Genomic DNA, 18,812 nt, shown 5'->3' with positions numbered 1-18,812 from the left:
AGAAGTTATTACCTAAATTAACGTCCCAGGGGACCACCATCAAGTCCACCTTTTTCTCCTCCAAGAAGACAATTAAAAAGTCCACTGTGTTCTCCCCCGCCAAGCAGGCCTTCAAGAAGCCCACCGTTTCCTCCAAGAAGACCCCCAAGAAGCCCATTCGGCCCCAAAATCGTGTCCTGGGCATAAGAAAATGTTATTAATAAGATGCAATCTTTTTTCACTTCTAAAATTGTATATTTAACAATGTGTTTTGTTTGATATTACGATGACATCAATACTTAATTACAATGTAAAAGTTACCATATAAATCAAAAAGAACATTCCGATAAGTTATCTGGGACCGAATGTACAACCATTCATTTTTGCTAATCACAAATTGCGTCAATTTGCGACTTGCTATTTGCGACTCGCAAAAATGAATGTACAACACTGTCTCAGGCAATGTCTGCGATTCCCAGTGAGGAATCATTAATATTCATGAGGTTGTCACAATTTGCGACCCAATTAGGAATGACTCACACTCACAGGGATGGTGGCCTGCTGGGATCAGCAGACCACCATGTCTGTGACTGTTTTTTCAATAAAGCAGTTTAATAAAAAAAATCATTCCATTTTTTTTAACCCCTTGGCAGCGGGGTGTTTTCCCACCGCTGTGCGGGGGAAGAGGGGCAGTTAGCAGCGCCGCTGTGCTGTTGACGAGCTCGGCTCATCATGAGGCACAGCGGAGCTGCCCTTGTGACGAGCTGAACTCGTCACACCACACCCATTTTTCAAACGTTCAGCACAGCGGGGAAATTATCCCCGCGTGCGAACGTTCCAACGGCTGTGACGAGCTCAGCTTGTCATGAGGGCAGCTCAACCGTCCCTCATGACGAGCTGAGCTTGTAAACAGCTCACAAGGGGTTAAAGGAAAATTGGATGCATTTAAAGAAGAAAAATTTAACTTTTCAGTTTAATTTTTTAAGGACAGGGAGTGGTATCCGGGACCAGTGCCTGCTCTTAAAAAATATTTTCACACCCATTGCCATTGGTGAGTGGTTTACCACCCATTTGAAAAGGGTGGTAAACTGCAAGTGTTTTGCTACCGCAAATGCGGACGCAAAACAATGGTACATGCCATTTACCCTCGCTATTGGCACGTCCCTTCCTAATAGCGGGTTGCAAACCATATTTTGTGATTCACTAATAGGTTAGCGACACGCAAAATATGGTTTGTACATGGGCTTGACCTTTTTAGCTGTTGCAAACAGGCCGAATTCACGTTTGCCACCGCAAAAAACGGTCGTACATCCGCCCCTCAAAGTGCTAAATGAAATGTATTGCAAGTCAAAGGCATGTGCTGATGACAAGGAATGTGTGCAGCGAGCCAACAATATTTTTTTTTATTCATGCTTTATAAGGTTATCAAACAGACAAGGAAAATTGATAATTTGCCTCTTTCAGCATTCTCTTTTCATAGCTCAGCCTAGTGTACACACACTATAAGACTGTGTAAGATTTAATACAGGATGCATATTCGCGTGACATTTCTCTGCCCTTTCATTGCTGGCGTGGGAAATGCAAAATTAAATATCTGATTTCAATGTTGCTGAAAGTCCTGTTACCTTTTCTGTTAGATTCTCACTATTAAATTGGATTGTATTAACTACTACCTCACTGTGTTTGCTTCGAAAATGATAAATATCTCACTTGTCTGAACTGCTCTGCACACAAATGTGGTGCCATGCTCAAGTTTCATGCCCATTTCATCCCAGAATGCCAGGTCAAGCCATAAAAAAATGTAGTCAAGTTTTTTATGAATTGCATGCAGCTAATTTCTTTTTTTGTAAAGACATTTTGACAAAATTCAGTATCCCAATGGTTCTCATTTCACTGCAAACACTGCACATATAAAGCAACTGTCGGACTTGCGTGGGGTGTCAAAGGTTTCCAACATGTGTATGTGCTGTTAGCAGCTTCTAACAGTTTTAAGCATGTTTTAAAAAAGTACTCTCAGCGGCTTGGCGATAAGGCGAGCGCAAGGTAAGTGGTCTTATTTAATTTTTTTATTTTACTTTCACTATCCCGCCATCAGTTCACGTGCCATTCACCGCCCTGCCCCATCCCACTGCCTGACTGTGGTTACCTGTGCCATTCACGCCTGATTCCTAACCTGTCCTTGCCACACAGCGCACCAAGGTGACTTGCTGTGCTGCACTGCATGCCTTCCTCATAAATGAGGACCCTAATGAGCAATTTTATCTGGAGTACTTTTTTCAGTAACATTTTTAAAATGTATTCAAACTTTACTGATTTAGTAATTGTTTAAAGTTACAACAATACTTTCTCATTTTTATATTTCACAACTTTCACTGCACTTTAAATGCACTTCCTTGACAAACTGTCTTTCGAGGAATCCTTTTTCCCAAATCAGGTGTTATTAGTCATATCTTTGTATTCACAATGCTTGTCTAGGCAGTTTGTTTCCTAAGGGTATTTTAGTTGTTTACTTGTGTTTTTTTTCCTGGCCATTCCACGGCTTTAGAGTAATTTAGTAACAGAGAAATTAAGAAAATGGATTTACCAGTACTCCTGATAATGTACCAAGAAGAGGTCCTAGGAGATTTTTCTGCACATAAACAAGAGCAATGAACATGTTATTAATAATGAGATATAAGTTCATACCTTAATATTCATCTCTATTAACAGTGGTGGCAGTCATGTGCAACTTACAAGGGGGCAGTGGCCCACTTGCACACATGCACACTCCCTTAAACCCATGCATTCACATGCAGACATTCACCCACACAGCCATTCACAACATTCACTCACAAATAGACATGCATTTATGCATACATGCACGCACCAAACTGTCAATAAAAACAACACTTAGCTGCTGCAGCTCTCGGGCAGGAAGCCTTGTATGTGCCAGGAGGGTTGGGTCTGCTGCTTCCTAGGTCAGCCAATGAGGGCAGGCAAAAGTCCCTACTTTGCTACAGGAGTAGGATGGGGTTTGAGAGACTGCTTACCGCACGCACTCTGTGATGAGGTGTCAGCGATAGACATTCAACCCTGGGCACTTCAGGGCTTAAAGCTGAAGTGCCCACGCAAGCGGCTCTGATACTCTCTCTCATCACGAGGGAGATGGCCTCAAGGACATTTGTGGAGCTAAGGAGGTAATGCCCACAGGGGCTGTGAAATCCTCTGCCCAGCAAAGTTCAGTTCCGGCAGCCCGGAGCATGCGCATTTAGTCGATGTCTAGCTCCTGGCTGCCCAACCTGAAACTAAAGAGTGATCCGTCAGCCTGACAGACACTCTTTATGTAAAAAAGGTGCAGAGGCATGGTTACTGCTGTTTATTAGTAATGACAACATGTGGACAGAGCAACTTATTCATTACGAAAAATGCATGGCCATGCAATAATGCAAAAGTATGCACTGATTGACAGTATTACACATCACCACAATAAAATGTAAATTAGAGAGGGTGTTTTTACCAATAATTTGAGAACTCCGCCCAACAAGCTGCCAAGAAGGGTTTCACATTTCTTGGGTTCCATGTTTTCAACAGACCCAGAACCCTACATCAGAGGAGAAAAGGTTACAATCCAATTGAGATTTCATGATTGTTTACAAGTTCAGACTCTTATGGTTGTGCAAGTGTTTTTAATTGGACCTTGTTCCTCAGAATACAGTAATGTTATAATTTCGATGTTACATTTTTTAGAGTGAGAAATGTATATCTAGAAATGTTTGAGATCAGCAGCACTTTAGCAACACTAGGTCTGCTGGGGCTTCAAGTTAAATCTAATGGTAAACATATTAAAACCTGTACATAAGCATGTTGTCTCTCAAACTATGAATAGAGTTATAGGGTTAAAGTAGAAAGGTATGCAATTGGGGTTCTTTATTTTAGTGCAACAACAAACATTATGGTGGGATTTAAAATTTGGCAAAAAATGGGGAATTGCACAAAGAAAACAGAAGGCAGGAACCTGCCATATTCAAAATTAGAGCTGTTGCATGTTCTTCTCTTGTGAATACTTGAACGTGTGTCCATGAGGGGTATACATGAAAGACATAACAGAGTTAAAAAAACTTAAGTCTAAGTAATACAGAGACTAGTTTTAGACTCTTGGATGAGAAATATCACAGAAGAGCACACCAAATCGCCAGAAGAATGATCCAAGCTATGACCGGTCACAATGCAACACATTGGGGTAAAGATGGTATTCTTTCTAATCAAAATTAAATGCTCCTAGAAAGTTGTTTGCATATAATAGTATGCGCAAAAGCACAAGAGAAAGATAAACTGGATATATTTTGCATAATTACACTCCAAGAGATTGTATAGCTGCATACTGATGACATTTTAGAGTTAAAGAAATGGCTTTATGACATTTAATTGCAAAAGTGTAGTTCATCTAAAATACAATTGGTCCCTCCATTGCAGAGAATATAACTGATAGATTACCTTCAAGAATTTGCATGTAATGGATTTGCTTTACCTGAACTATTGCCCCCATTTCTTGGATCTGCATCTGGGAAAAACCCTGGAAAGGAGTTTAAAAAGTGAGGAAGAGGTACTTCTTTTATGGGATGAAAACACAGACAGACAAGGAATGCTAGTGTATTGTAGCCTTTGCATGGAACAATGCCTTCTTAAAGACTTATATTCCGGCTAATACAATTGTCAGTTCAACATTTATGTAAAAGGTCACCTGACTTTAAATCTATCAAAGCCATTTTGATTTCTTAAAATCTTTTCATAGTTCTTCTATGAATGTATATTGTAATTATGGTATTAAGTGACATTTTAATCTTTGCCATATTTTTTATTTTCTATAAATATTTATTGTTATTTGGCCACAGTTTACCTCGCATTTTGAACATAAAAACATAGAAATGAACATGCATGTTTGTGATATGTACAGCAGTACAAAACAAAGACTTGTATTTTGTTGTCTAAAGTACGAAGAAATTTACTTTGAATAACATAGCAGTTCAAAAGCAAAATAAAAGTCTATTTGGAATATAAAAAGATGACGGGGTATAGGAAGTATCAAAATAAGCAAGTGTGGGTTGCAGAGAGTAGCAATAATAGGCTGAACAGAATATATCATTGCAAAATTCTTTCAGTCACTATTTAGGAGACAGAGAGGCACAACCAACAGTTCTGAAGTCCTTTTTGTGAAAGGGTTCCCAACACACTCTGAATGACTCATTTGTCAGTACGCTACCATATGTAGGTCATAACAAAGAGTAAATCACAAGAACTACAATATTATTAAAAGAGAATGTATCACACTCTGGAGATATGCCACTATGACAGTGTCTTTAAGTAGAGATATTTGTGGATAGCATTAGTACAACAGGGCTGTTTTGTGATTTATATTTGGGGTCCATGAGTCCTTCAACATCATTTTGAATGAAGCTTCTTTTATTATAAATACTGCTGCATCATCATACCTGTAGTCACTTGACACATTATAGAGGGTGAGAATGAAAGTAACAATGAATTTCTGTAAACAGTACTGCAATATACTATCATTTTATGGAGCAGGAGGGCAAAGGATTTGTAAGCACAAAAAACATTATGTACTACAAGATGCTGTGAGTAGGTATGTGGGTCAAGCGGAAGTAATGCATTTCTTCATGGCCACAGTGGACCGATTACGGGAGAGAATGTTTTGGGAAAAGTTAAGCAGGTTTTATGATGCTGAATGATTTTGCTTCGTTATCCATTTTATTTATTGTCCATTATTATCTTTACTGGCATTCTATATTGTTTTATCTTCTTTGTCTCATAATTGATGGCAAATTCTAAATATGATAAAACTTCACCCATTTTTACAATTTTAGCAGAATCTGAAGGAGAAATTTGACATCAGCAAGGACTGTGGGATAATGGAGATGTTTGGCAACACTTTGGGAGCAAAGGAACAATTGTTTAAATACATAAATTGAAAGAAGGAAACTCGAAGATACTTCATCGTTAGACACTTCATATTTGAATAACATTAACATACGTCACAGGCTGTAAAATGTTAAATTAACTAAGGAAGTGCCAACTAATCCACTAAAGAGGTTTCAGGGTATTGAGAACCCTGGTAAAAATGAGTACCTTTAAAACCCCCTACAGGGATCAACGCTTCACAGATGAAGCTCAAATCATGGATAAAATGCACTGTTAGACTTCTTTATGTTTGGACAATTGAGCAGACAGGAGTACGGTAAAATGACTACGAATAAGTTGTGAATGTCCCAAATTAACAGGAGCCCAATGACTCACTGATCTGAAGGGAAGTAGGTATGGTGTATATCACACTCTGAAACTAACATTTATATTATTTACTGATTAGTAAATAAATATTGTCTTACCATCTGCCGCATCACATCTTCAACAGAGCACCTCAAGTCATCAGCCAATTCTTCCTAAGGATCAATTAAGAAACACAAAATCTAATTTATACATGTTTTACTGAGAAAACCCAGCAGTGACAAACTTGCAAATAAGTGTCTATTCCTAATTGTTGGATATTTTTGTGAAGACTGAGTCATATCTAATTGGGTAAATCCCACTCATTCATTTGTCAGTAAATGACCCAAATGCATCTCATAAAAGATTAGAATTTTAGAAGTCTTTAATGATGTTAATCACTGCAAATGATCTCTTACCACCTCTGCCTCACTAGTGTTTGCATCAGGGCGGTCTGTAACATTTACATCAATAATAGAAGGGATGAATGTATGAATTACAAAAGAAAATGTCACCCTTCCATTATTTTTTGTAAATACATTTATTTCTTCACAGACACTAACAAATATAGAATGACATACTCAAGGGGGTATATACATTAAATACTAAACCAAAGGCAGAGGCGTACATTTATAGAGACAACAAGATACATTTATTAGTTGACAGGCAGATCACATATAGAACTAGTGTACTGTTTCAAATGAATAATTTGTTATAATAACACATATTCAAATCATGAAAGAAATAAAGTATCTGTTTTACCAAAACAGTGAGGAGATTGTGCAGACTACATTTCATTTCAAATGTCCTGTCCTTTGATGTGCTTTTCTGAAAAAGAAAAAGAAAGTTGTGATAAAAACATTACATTTTGAAAAAGCTGTCTAAGTGAGACCACTCATCAATTGAGTACAATAGGGAGCGGTTTTTCCCTATGGCTTTAGTTATTCGCTAGGCCAGGTAAAACCAATATTTTTATTTTATTTAGTTTGGGAAACATTTATCACAATAACTGAGGGAAACATTCAATCTAAAGTAAAATATGAACATAAACATTGCCAGTGAAGCAAGTTGAGCCATTGGTTATAAAATAGTCCTCAGGCCATTCGTTCCTACTGGAAGTCCATCCTAAGGTATCTAGACTGAGGGTTTCACACTAAGTAACTGTAGAGTGGTGGAACAGCTTTCATTCTCAGTGAGACACTTTGAAGAAAGAACATATCACAGTACTACTTGTTTCACTGTAAAGGGTTAGGAATACATCATTGCTCTCATTGGGTGATTTGCAACTTGCAATGGTAGAAATACGTCAGTACATTCCCGGTTACACTGCACAGTTGTAGAAATATGATTTAAATTCTGACTGACTATACTCTCCAGGTTTGGAAGTGAAGTAATTTTACTCGAGCTCCTGTTCTTGGGTCTAAATTTCACAGTACTGCACCTCAATACATTTAATACTGGTAAAAAGCCGGTAAAGAGCCATCACCTTCTGATGCTATTCAGCATATCAGTTCGTTTTTTATGTGTGTATGTGGACATGTATGAATATAATATTTTGTGGAGCAATGTACATGGTCAAAGGCAAGCTTAAAATCTGCAAGTAATAGAGATAACTGAGTAGTGGATGAGTAATAGTTGGTCTTCATTTCATTCCTAAAATGGGGCAGTGTTGGGTTTCTCCTAATAGGTTTGGGTATGTTGTTCCAGGTCCTTGGTGCATAGATGGAAAATGTCTGCTGTCTTGTTTTTGACTTTTTTACATTTATTTGTCTGTAGTCTGATACTCTCCTGGCTGTGAGTGAGCCTAGGACCATCAGAGATGGTGAGCCTGGCTGCTAGACAAGTGGAGTTGCTGGTTGTGATGTTCTTGTAAATGATCCAGCTGGTTTTAAAGATGGTGCAGATTGGGAAGGGGAGTCAATGGAGTTCTTTAAGGATGGGGTGATGTGATCATATTTCTTCATGATCTGGATGAGATGTGCTGGTGCATGTAGGATGCTTCTTGTGACTTGTTTTCAGAGTACTCACCATCAGGTATGTGCTCCCTTTGGATAAGTTTCCTCCACCTCCTGGCCTTATTGTCATTGACAAGTTCTGAAATGTTCTTCTCCTGTCCACTGATTCACCAGTGAGCTTGGCTGATGTTGTGCAGACCCTGGCTGACTTGTTTGGTTGGTGATTTGTGAAGTGCTATTGAACATGTTATATTCTTGGTGTGTGTGCAGAGCATAATGGGGAGGGATGTGGAGAACATTGATGATTGTTTTTGTATTTACAAAATAGAGGGCGAAAAAACAGAACCCATACTTCTTAAAAAGAAATGCCCAGTTTACAGCCACTGGTATAAATTCAGACTGATGCATTTCAGGGGCTAAAATAAAAGAAGAAGATCCCAAGGCTTTTAGTCTGGTCTCTGAATTTGTTATCTGTGTCTTCTAAACTAGTCTAGCTGAAGTGTGAATGTTTCACTTTAACATCTACGTATGTGTTATGATTGAATCTCTGGCGGCAACAGCAAAATATAAAAGTCAGGAATACAGTGCTAGATTGATCTCTGATTTGATGAATGATGATTATATTCTTAGGAGTGATGACCTTCAGTATAATTGCACAGATTATTCAACTTGAAAAAAGCTAATCAAATTCTTCAGGAAATTCTTCATGAAGATGATGGATATCGAGGAATATGAAAAACATTTGAAAAATCCCACAAAATGCATTGTAAAAGGGTTTGTCTAAAGCCCTACAGAGTATGTGGATTTCTGTAATCAAACGAACCTCCCTTTCCAACCTTATATGGTGGAACGTATGTCAGAATTCACTTGGAACTATAATGAGTTATTCGTACCCATGATATGTATGCTTTGCTGCTAAACTCTTTTATGCGGTACAAAAGGGGGTGGTGATGGACGGAGCATCTGAACCAATCAAACACTCACACCCAGTCATCAGATCTTGATTTAATCCATCACCGTTCTTTAGCCCACTCTGCCACCCCAGTTCAGACATGGCCATATGCAAATCAGTCCGACCTTGTGCCTCATGGGAGCAGTCCAGCCCGAACTGCCAAGCCATGCCTTCCCAGGACCGGATTCAAGCTTTCTAGGACCGGTTTCTGGCATTACAGCCGTCTTCCGGCCAGGCTTGCTTGAATCCAGTGGCAAAGTGAGCAAGGGACTCACGTCTGAGCATACCTTGCCAACTTATGGCGAACAAAGCGGTACAAATGGGGGTTAATTCTTTATGGAAAGCTTTGAAACGGCAATCCTTGTCTGTCATTCTTAAGAGAATATGTCCGCCTATTGGTGCAAAATTACCTTTCTACAAATAGTCAGAGTTCTAGTCCTAATCATTGACCTGCTCTATTGGCGAGAATTTGAGACTAAATAATGTGCCGACAGCAGTTGTAAATAACACCTACAGCATGCTCCTTCCAAATACCAAATTCATGTGGGTATGCTATTTCTTTTTAGAAGCTGATGAAATGTGATGATTTATAAAATCAGATCAGACCACTTTGAAAAGCATGTTTACGGTTGCAAACTCAGAATCTGAGATTTTGCGACTTTATAAATGATTAGTATATATGACCAATAATCTTGCCCTGTTTGTAATAAATCTTTGAGCATATCCTGTATTGGAAGGCGTACGATTAAAGTGTAAGACTACCTACAATTTTGAAGTTTCCAACTTTCCTAGGGAAATCTGGCCCTGGATCGCTCAGCTATCGCCCCTTAGACTGTGGTCACTCACTCAGATTACACCATTGTGGGCTAATATGAACGTGTTTCAAAGATGTACGAGTATGTAAGCTTTCTGTGAATACCTAGCTCTCAGAAAACGAATCATTTGAATCTGATTAGAAACACAAGTAGCCCTTTACGTTGAGAATATTTATAACCTCCCATAACCATGCCAGTATAACTTTAAAGACCTGCACTCTAATTCTACCACTGAAAAATCAGGACTTACCAAGGAAGTAATGCACATTTTCACTGCAGGGACATGATGACCACCCATGCAAGTGCTACAACATCCCTTCTGCTTGATTTTATGGCTACTTAAGAGAAATGCTGTTTTTATCCTGAAGTTCAGTTAAGATAAGAAATGAAAATTTTACCATGATCATTTGGTAATTCTTCAGGTTGCTCTTTATGCATCGTGTGAAGTAATAGGCATCTTCTTGCTGAAAAAAATCAATATAAGTAGTCAATCAGTTTCTGCACTTAAAAGGAATGTAAGAAAAGTCTATCTGTCCCAAGGGCATATTTACAAAAGAATGGAGGAGCGTGCTTTAAGCTAAAATTGATGCCACGTTTTGCCGTTCTGAAAACGCAAGGATGCGCCATATTTACGAAGATTTGCCCCACCCCTGTGTTTTCCTTTGTCTGGCACTAAATTAAGCTGGCTATCACCAATGCAGGCCCCCTTGCACCATAGTGCAAGGGTGCCTGCATTGAGGGATTATTGTTGATGTGCAGGAGGGTGTCCTTTCCTGCACATAAACATTCACTAATGGTGATGTGTAACTCCTATGTAACTCCTATGTATGCTGCATTGTGCACCTTCCTGCACATAAACAATCATGCATGGTGATTTGCTGTTTCTACGTGTGCTACACTATGCAGCACACATAGAAACAGCAAAATTGAGGATAGTATAAATATTTCTCCTAGTTTCACCATGTTAAGAACCAGGTTATTTTTCATCTTAATTTTGGTGCTGCCCATAATGAAGCCATCCTTGTAAATAGGGGGTAGCATCGAACTCAATGGGTGTTGTGGCGGAACGCCCACTGCAACACCTATTGCCTGCCCCTTCACACATAGCATGAAAGGGGGCCTTATTTACAAAGCGGTGTTAAGGCACGTTAAGTGACTTAAGACTGCTTTGTAATTAAGGCAAAGGTTTTATTGCCACAGGAACATCACAAAAAGTGACATTCCTGAGGCAATAAGCCCTTGTAAATATGCCTTCCAGTGTTCGATGTTTGTTATGGTGAAGGGCAAAGAGAGTGCAGTCATCTCTCCTTTCCACAAGAATCTTCCATGTATGTGGCCTTTCATATTTTAGATGGATATAAGAATCGCTCTAGTGCAAGCCTGGCTACACTCTATTTTTTCTTAGAAACTGTGAACTGAAACTGCAGTAATATTTGTTTTGCTTTTCTGTAAAGAGCGAAATGTTCCACAATTAACGTATTTGCTCAACAATAACCTTTTGCTCAAGGCCAAACATGGAACAATATAGTTCACTATAGTTTAAATAATAGAATCTGCAGCATAGGGTGTAGAATTTTAAAGCATAATTAGGTATGTATTCACTTCCCTTAGATATGTAGTCAGGGGGTGAACTACACTGCATGGAGCGGCATTGACTCTCGGAGGTTCATGTTGCTAAGGTTTCAGGAGAGCAGTTAGCTGATGATCTTAACCCCATTGCCGTGGGGCTAATTTCCCCATGGCGTGGGGGAAGGGGGGCCGCGCGCGGTACAGCAATTTTGATTACGCGCTCGGCTCGTCATGTGGCACAGTGGCACTGTGCTGTTGACGAGCTGAGCTCGTCATGGCCCGGCCCGCTCAATCGAACGCCCAGCACAGCGGGGAATTATCCCCGAGGGGGCGTTCCGCGAAGGCCATGATGATCTCAGCTCGTCATCAGCACAGCGCCACGGTGCTGCATGACGAGCTGAGCTCGTCATCAGCATGGAACAGGTTAAGATCTCAATAGCTAGCTGTTGAGCCCATGAAGTAAGCACCTCTTAACCAACGGAGACATACATACCTTCATGCTTGAAGATTTCTGCTGCAGGCTGTAGTCAGCAGGGATTGCTGTAAAAGATAGACATGTTAACCATATCACCTGGCCCTGGCTCACTCAGGATTCTTTAACATATTATGTTTTCCTGTTGGCACAAATAGACTTTGACCCACCACTGCATTTGGTCAGAAAGCAGCACACGGCTGAATTTCTGAACACTTATTACAAAATAAACAATCCCTAAGAGATACTTTTTCACGATTATGGAAAATGCAGGAAGTTCTCTTTCCAATACAACACACATTTTAACGCATTTGCATCTCTAACCCTGACAACTTCACTGTCTACCATTTAGTTATTTTAAATTTTGTGTAAATAATTGAAAATCCTAATTTAAGCGTGTTCCTGCCACCACTTTTTAAATCCTCAAATTTAAAACTAGCTGAATGGAATCCTTTAAATAGGGTAAAACCTTTAGCCTGACAGGCTGAATGTAGCTGTAATTTCAAATGCATGGGTACGTGAAAGAATCTTTACAGTGCAAGCAACAATCATATTCCACTATGGAACATGCTATGAAGAAAGCCTATTTTTCCTCATTGTGTAAAGAAATATTGTGCTAGCGAGAAACAGTGGAAGAAGCAGGAAAAGGGAGGCCATACACAGAACACACTTGGAACGAATACCTGATCAGACAACACTATGTCGGATCCAGTTGCTTACCATCCTCAATCATTTAATAAAAAGAAGCCTGAAATGAAAGTCGTCAGTTTCAGCCCCTGCTACTTTGCTCACAGTACCTAGGGAGAGTGGCAAAATGACTAGCAGCAAGAGTTCATAGGTCAATCCATTAACTGTTTGTGTCACACTGCCAAAATGACTCATTAATAACTAGTAGATCACGTCAAGACCGAGTGTCAAATAACAGATCACCCAGAAAAATAACTAGAAATGTTTTCCCATTATCAGGTGCCTGATCCTCTTGGAAAATGTTTTCAATTCATTTGATTGGTTCTCTCCCCTTTAGATAGTTGTGTTTCATTTTCTGAATTGATTTTGAACTTTTTTAATAGTTTAATAATAAGATGGAATCCATAAGGATTCATTAATGTGATGTCTTAAAAAGGTACTGATATATCCGTGGGAAACCATGAAAAGGGGACTGTGATTGGCTAGGAAGTGAGCTAAACAGATTATACTACAATGTTAGGCAAGGGTTCAGAAAACATCCATCACACTGCATAGAGACTATACACTGCTTTTTAAGCAAAATGTGACATCTTATTTCCAAACATCCAACCTGGAGCTCATCATGTTTGCCTTCGTATGAAAGTGAATTGAACCACTGTTTAAACATTACTCTGAATAACGACAAAATAAATGCATTTTTAGGTCACACAGCTTTAAAAAGTGAGTGTTCCCAAGAATCTTTATACGAAAGTAGTTCTCTCAAAACGTGGCAGACTTTGGTATACAGTCCCTTAATTCAAGGAACCCTTACTTACCCAAGCATCCACCGAGAGCCACGAGGAGGAGGGCAACAGGCAACATCATGTTTGCTGTAGGCCTGGTATTTGAGCTTTTTGCAGAACTGCTGATCACTCAAACACCTGTGAAAAGGTCCATGCCTGAGGCCTCTATTTATGCCGATAGCAAGTGCCTTAGGAGGCAGGATCTTCCCAGGAACATGCGCTATGGTCATCGCCTGGGTCCTGTCAACCAGAACATCACAGAGATTTTCCAAACAATGGGCGTTTTGGACCTATTTGTAAAAGATTTAGTGGATTACATAGATAAGGACTGCGAGGCATGAGAAAGTGGCTGGGACTCTTTGCAAATAATGTGTTTTTTTGTTCTTTATTTACCTCCTTAAGGGCCTTCTAGATCCTTCTATTGATAGAAGCATGAATCTTCCCACCTGTATTAGCCCTCAGCTGCTACTAAGTCAAACCATATTCCCACTGTGTCTTGGAAAAAGCGCTAAAATGACTCCTTTGGGTGGGAGCCTCGTGTCCGAATGCAATTGTACAAAAATAATACAATAGCAAAGCTAAAATGAACATTGAAAACTCAGCAATATATAGCAAGCTTGTTATGTGGTGTCTTTCTAAAACAAAAATATAACAAAAATACAGCAAGGGATACGTTTTATGTTGTTCTGATGTATGTAAGTGAATGTCTTTCTGATTATTTGAACTTACTAAACCTACCCTCGTCAGCCAACATTGAATTGGTTCTCTTTGGCAATGGACAGTAGTTGACCTCCAGAACTTGCATGAAGATGTAAAACATGTACAGTGCTAAGAAGTGTTAGCAGATGTTCATACATCTACAGCAGATATAATGCAGTGAGAGTGGTAGTACTCGACACTGAGAATCATTCTTAGTGTTGAAACAGCTGGCCTAAAAGATTCACTTTCTCTAAATATAGGAAAACTCAAAAACATATCATCCTGCTGACTCTCAGCTCTTGGTCCTGGAGAGCACAAATCAAAAGCAGCAAACATTAAATCACTCTTCGTATTTTATCAAGGTAATTTCTTGTGATTTGGGATGGTACCCTTGCTTAATACACAAAACAGGCAACCTTATCACAATGCAAGGTCATTTTCATCTATACTCGTTTACCCATTTACTATTTACGGCACATTGGACAGCCAGATTAGTCACATGACTTTGTAAATGGCCAGAGATTGGCCTGGACTGAATCAAATTCTTCCATTCAAACTATCGTGGCGAAATCTCATTACTTAGCTTTTCATATCACTGCTCTTATTCAATGGCAATATCTGTATTTTACTTACATATTCAATCACTATCATGTCTATTTTAAGAAATATGCACAGCTAGAATTTATTTCCAACTTTAAATAAACAGTAAATCTGGCATCCATGCCAACAAGAACAACGGACTCAAGCACATTTTATACCAGATTAAAGAGAGAAAATGTAATATCTCTGGTTCAACTAATTGAATTTTTGTCATTGTAGTCTTCTTTTATTTATTAAAGAAAGGGTTCTATTGTTCTAACTTGACGTGGAAACCTTTTTTTGTGGTGTTTTTACTTTATTACTGTCTGAAGAGTTGCACAAATTATTTACACATTACCTCTAAGTTAAGCCTGACTGCTCTGTGCCAAGCTACCAGAGGGTTGACTACAAGTTAACCTAGGGTTGGTTTGTGCCACAACCTGATGAGGCCGGTGGTTGCTGTTTGGCAAGGGCTCAAAACCCAGTCAACCTAAAACCCAATTTCTTACTGTCAAATGTGTAATCTCTGCATTTACCATTATTTCTTTGCCAGGCGTTGCAAAAATCGAGTCTCTATTTGGGGTGCCTATTTGAAGGAGTTTGTGATGACATGTCTAGAAAATTATCAGCAGAATGGTACGGTCACATACAAGTATTAAAAGGCCCTTGAAGTATAGCTAGACACCAGTGCAATAGGTCAGTGTCATCAATATTTGGTCCATAATAGCTAGCTAAGGTTAGTGCCTTCTGTCCTACGTTAACTTCTGCAACCAACCACCGGCCCGTTCAACTAATTTTTACTTTACAAGTTCTATCTCTGAGTTTGATCTACTTAAAATAGCTACTCCTTTCTTTAGGTGTTGTTGACTGGTAGCTATTATCTCCTCCATCCTACTGAACGTTGTCATGAACTCTCTGCACTGATGCCTTTATAGGCGAGTTTCATGCAACATTATTATATGTGCCTTTGGCTCTTTAAAATATTGCTATGTAGATCGCTGTCTCCTTGCCTCCTTTAACAAAACAATGGGTGTGTTGGTCCTATTTGTTAAACGATTTAGTAGATTACTCAAATAAGGAGTACAAGGCATGAGAAAGTGGCTGGGACTCTCTGTAAATATTGTGATTTTTGTTCTTTGTTTACCTCCTAAAGGCCCTCTTGATCCTTCTATTGATAGAAGCATGAAACTTCCCACCTGTATTACCTCTCAGCTGCTACTAAGTCAAATCAGATTCCCACTGTGACTTGGAAAGAGCGCTAAAATGACTCCTTTGGGTGGGAAACTCGTGTCCGAATGCAATTGTACAAACATAGCAACTGCTAAAATGAACATTGTGAACTCAGTATTCTATAGAAAGCTTGTTATGTTGTGTTGTTCTAAAACACAAATACAGTAGGGGATATGTTTCATGTTGTGCTGATGTATGTAAGTGAATGTCCTTCTAATTATTTGAACTTACTAAACATACCCTTGTCAACCAACATTGAATTGGCTCTCTTGGACAATGGAGAGTTGAACTCCAGAGCTTGTGTATAAAGATGTAAAACATGTACAGTGCTAAGAAGTGTTAGCAAATGTTCATCATAAGATGGAGAGAGGATAAGTCTCCTGCTAGTCACCGCCTTCTGCCATATTTCCAAGTTTCTATCTTTATACACTGATTCAAACTGGTCATTCCCATGTAGATCCTAGAGTACAATATTTTACATTGTTTCCTAAATGCTCCCAACCTCCCCGCCCACCTATAGAAATCCTCCCATTTCTTATTTTTGGCATCTCTAGGAATGTCTAAATGAGTTATTCCCCCATTTGTCCAACTACTTCCATGTGTTTCCTTCCCATTCTCTCCCTTGATACCTGCAATACATTAATGAACTGCTTTTCAAAAATGTTATGCATTTTTTTCCCCCACTTTACTCCTAGGAATGCTGGGAATCACAGTTGGACACTTGCTGCAACTTTACCTAATTCCTCCATATGTTTACCTAATTCCCACTGTCTATCTTCTGTAGCTCAAGAGATACCAGACCTAATGAGAAAAGAGAGGGACCACAGCCTGCAAGGACTTCTCCTTAAGTCACAGGCTCACAAATTACCCAGGATTTAACAGGGGTTCTTCTGACCTGGTTTAAAGTTAAATGGGTCTCTGTGTGAGGCCTGCATTACTTGCATTAGTTCAATAGAAGGCACAATCTGCAGTAAGGCTGATTTCAGTAATTTAGCCACAAAATGTTTCATATCATTTCCCTCCAATCTTTCTGCCACTTTTAGGATTTTGTGGTTAATCTTGTTGTTGTTGTTTCAAGTCCTTCTTTTATGCACAGTTGTGCCTACAAAGTAGGGAGAAGCTTTTAAAGGCATGACTGTAAAGTTCACAGATGCCCTGCCTTCGTGGCCCTGATTACAGACTAACTATGCAGCCCTTTGTGTGGAGGCATGATACATCCTATTCAAGTGTAAGTGAGACTGGCCCCAGCTAATTCCTCCCATCCTGCAATTTATGGCCCACCCAGGCACCCCTAAGCTCCACATTGTTTGTGGCTGCCTAGTAGGAATGTACAAAGCCCAACTGTCACCTATACCCAGACCTGTAACCCAGAGACAGGCTGCAGGCACCAAATGGCTACGGCAAATAAATGCCATGGCGTAATATCTCTTAGGCCCCAAACATTGTGCTGTCTGGAACAACAGAAATAATTTCCTCTTTAAGAAGAGTTGGTACTTTGCTGCTACTTTCCATTCTCTCTAGACTATCACCTAACACCCTGCCTTGCTGTTTTAGCCAAGTTATTTCCTGTGTGTTCAGGGTCACCTCAATGTATGTTTAACTCATCTAATGTACTTTCCAGAGCCCCTATGCACTTAGCCAAACTCTCTATTTATTCCTCCAGATTTAGGCAAGACTCCTAAATCTTTTTCTGATTTGATTCAGAAAAAACAAACCTACACTTTACTTCTTTTGTTAAGGCCCTAATCATCTCCTAAAAATGTTACCACCCCTGCAGATCCTGACTTTCTATGTTGGGGTTCTGTGAAGGATTCCTCTCTAGCTCCATCGCCTGGCCAACCTTATTGAAGGTAGTGCAAGATGTCTCTCCTGTTCCTTTCGAGTTTGCTGACGTGATATCATCAGGGGCCACCTCTGCAAGTAGGGTAAACCTACTTCTCACTTGTAAATCCACCAAAATATCTTCTTTTCCTCCTGATTCAGGACTCAGTTTATCCTCTGGTGACACTGCACCCTTGCAAACTTGCTTTGGGACCACGGCTACTGGGGATACTGCCCAGCGGCCTCCCCTTGACTTCCCAGACCTGTGTGGGCTCCCAAGTCCATTTTTGCTTTAAGAAAGGTTATTAGCGTAGGAGTTTATTAAAGTATTGCTTCTCCTGAGCGTATTGAATGTCCTGATGAGGATTTGCTTGTGGATGTGGCCCCTTTGAGAAGTGAGGGTTTCAAATAGTTTTCCCGAAAATCTAGTTTTTATTTATATATTTGTTTTAGCTTTCTGTTGGCCTTCCTTATTTACAGTCACTACGACCAGTGTAGATTTTAACATATAGTCCCCAACTTAAATTTCAACTGATCTCAAAGAGTATTTACTCATCGTGCAAGCCCCCTCACTTTTGTCATAGCTTTGGACCCAGCTTTTTAGGGGTTTTCAGCCTAATGTAGTCACCTTACCTTCTCTTACAGGTTAGGGAGTCTCTTCTGGCTTCCGCCATGAGCCAGTTATAACACTTGCCATATCCCAGCCTTCCACAAGCTGCTTGAGGATTCCTAAAATGGCCCTGTATTTCTCTTTGGGGCCATGAGGCTCATCTGTATACCCTGGAGTGTGCTCAGCTTCTCCTCTGCTGCTGCAGGCAGTGCAATTACTGATCCCCTCAGTTGATTCGCTGACATGCCGGTGTTTGAGATTGTTATGTCTTGCCTAGCTGAAGTGTGGTGTGTTGTATTTGTCTGAGCTCCCAGGCTGCCAGAAACCACCACAGTGTGGTTCGCTGAAATCAGAGGAAGGGTCATCCGGGACAGTGAGAAATCCAAGGTCGTATTTTTTATTTA

At 39.7% G+C, this 18,812-nt stretch overlaps 1 protein-coding gene across 1 annotated transcript; it reads right to left on the bottom strand.

Annotated features, from left to right (window-relative positions):
- Positions 1 to 17: 17 nt before the first annotated feature.
- On the bottom strand, positions 18 to 13,551 carry LOC147703268 (uncharacterized). The gene is made up of 9 exons (XM_086928904.1): positions 13,503 to 13,551; positions 12,022 to 12,068; positions 10,358 to 10,423; positions 7,000 to 7,065; positions 6,360 to 6,413; positions 4,487 to 4,531; positions 3,476 to 3,559; positions 2,564 to 2,608; positions 18 to 176 (listed from the first exon to the last, which is right to left on the bottom strand). Exons 1-9 carry the CDS (start codon positions 13,549 to 13,551, stop codon positions 18 to 20), a joined length of 615 nt encoding a protein of 204 aa, XP_086785030.1.
- Between the last annotated feature and the right edge of the window lie 5,261 nt (positions 13,552 to 18,812).

This window comes from Lissotriton vulgaris, chromosome 7 (genome assembly GCF_964263255.1).
Source record: "Lissotriton vulgaris chromosome 7, aLisVul1.2, whole genome shotgun sequence".
NCBI classification, from domain to species: Eukaryota; Metazoa; Chordata; class Amphibia; order Caudata; family Salamandridae; genus Lissotriton; species Lissotriton vulgaris.
The sequence above is the reverse complement of the archived record's forward strand: the minus strand, read 5'-3'. Positions and strand labels throughout refer to the sequence as shown.

What these genes read in the sequence shown, in the direction of transcription:
- LOC147703268 (XM_086928904.1), bottom strand. Translation starts at nt 13,551, where the DNA reads ATGATGTTGCCTGTTGCCCTCCTCCTCGTGGCTCTCGGTGGATGCTTG. An exon ending in GGCTCTCGGTGGATGCTTGG is followed by an intron (nt 12,069 to 13,502) that starts GTAAGTAAGGGT and finishes TATCTTTTACAG; the next exon opens with CAATCCCTGCTGACTACAGC. An exon ending in GCGGAGTTCTCAAATTATTG is followed by an intron (nt 2,609 to 3,475) that starts GTAAAAACACCC and finishes GTTTATGTGCAG; the next exon opens with AAAAATCTCCTAGGACCTCT.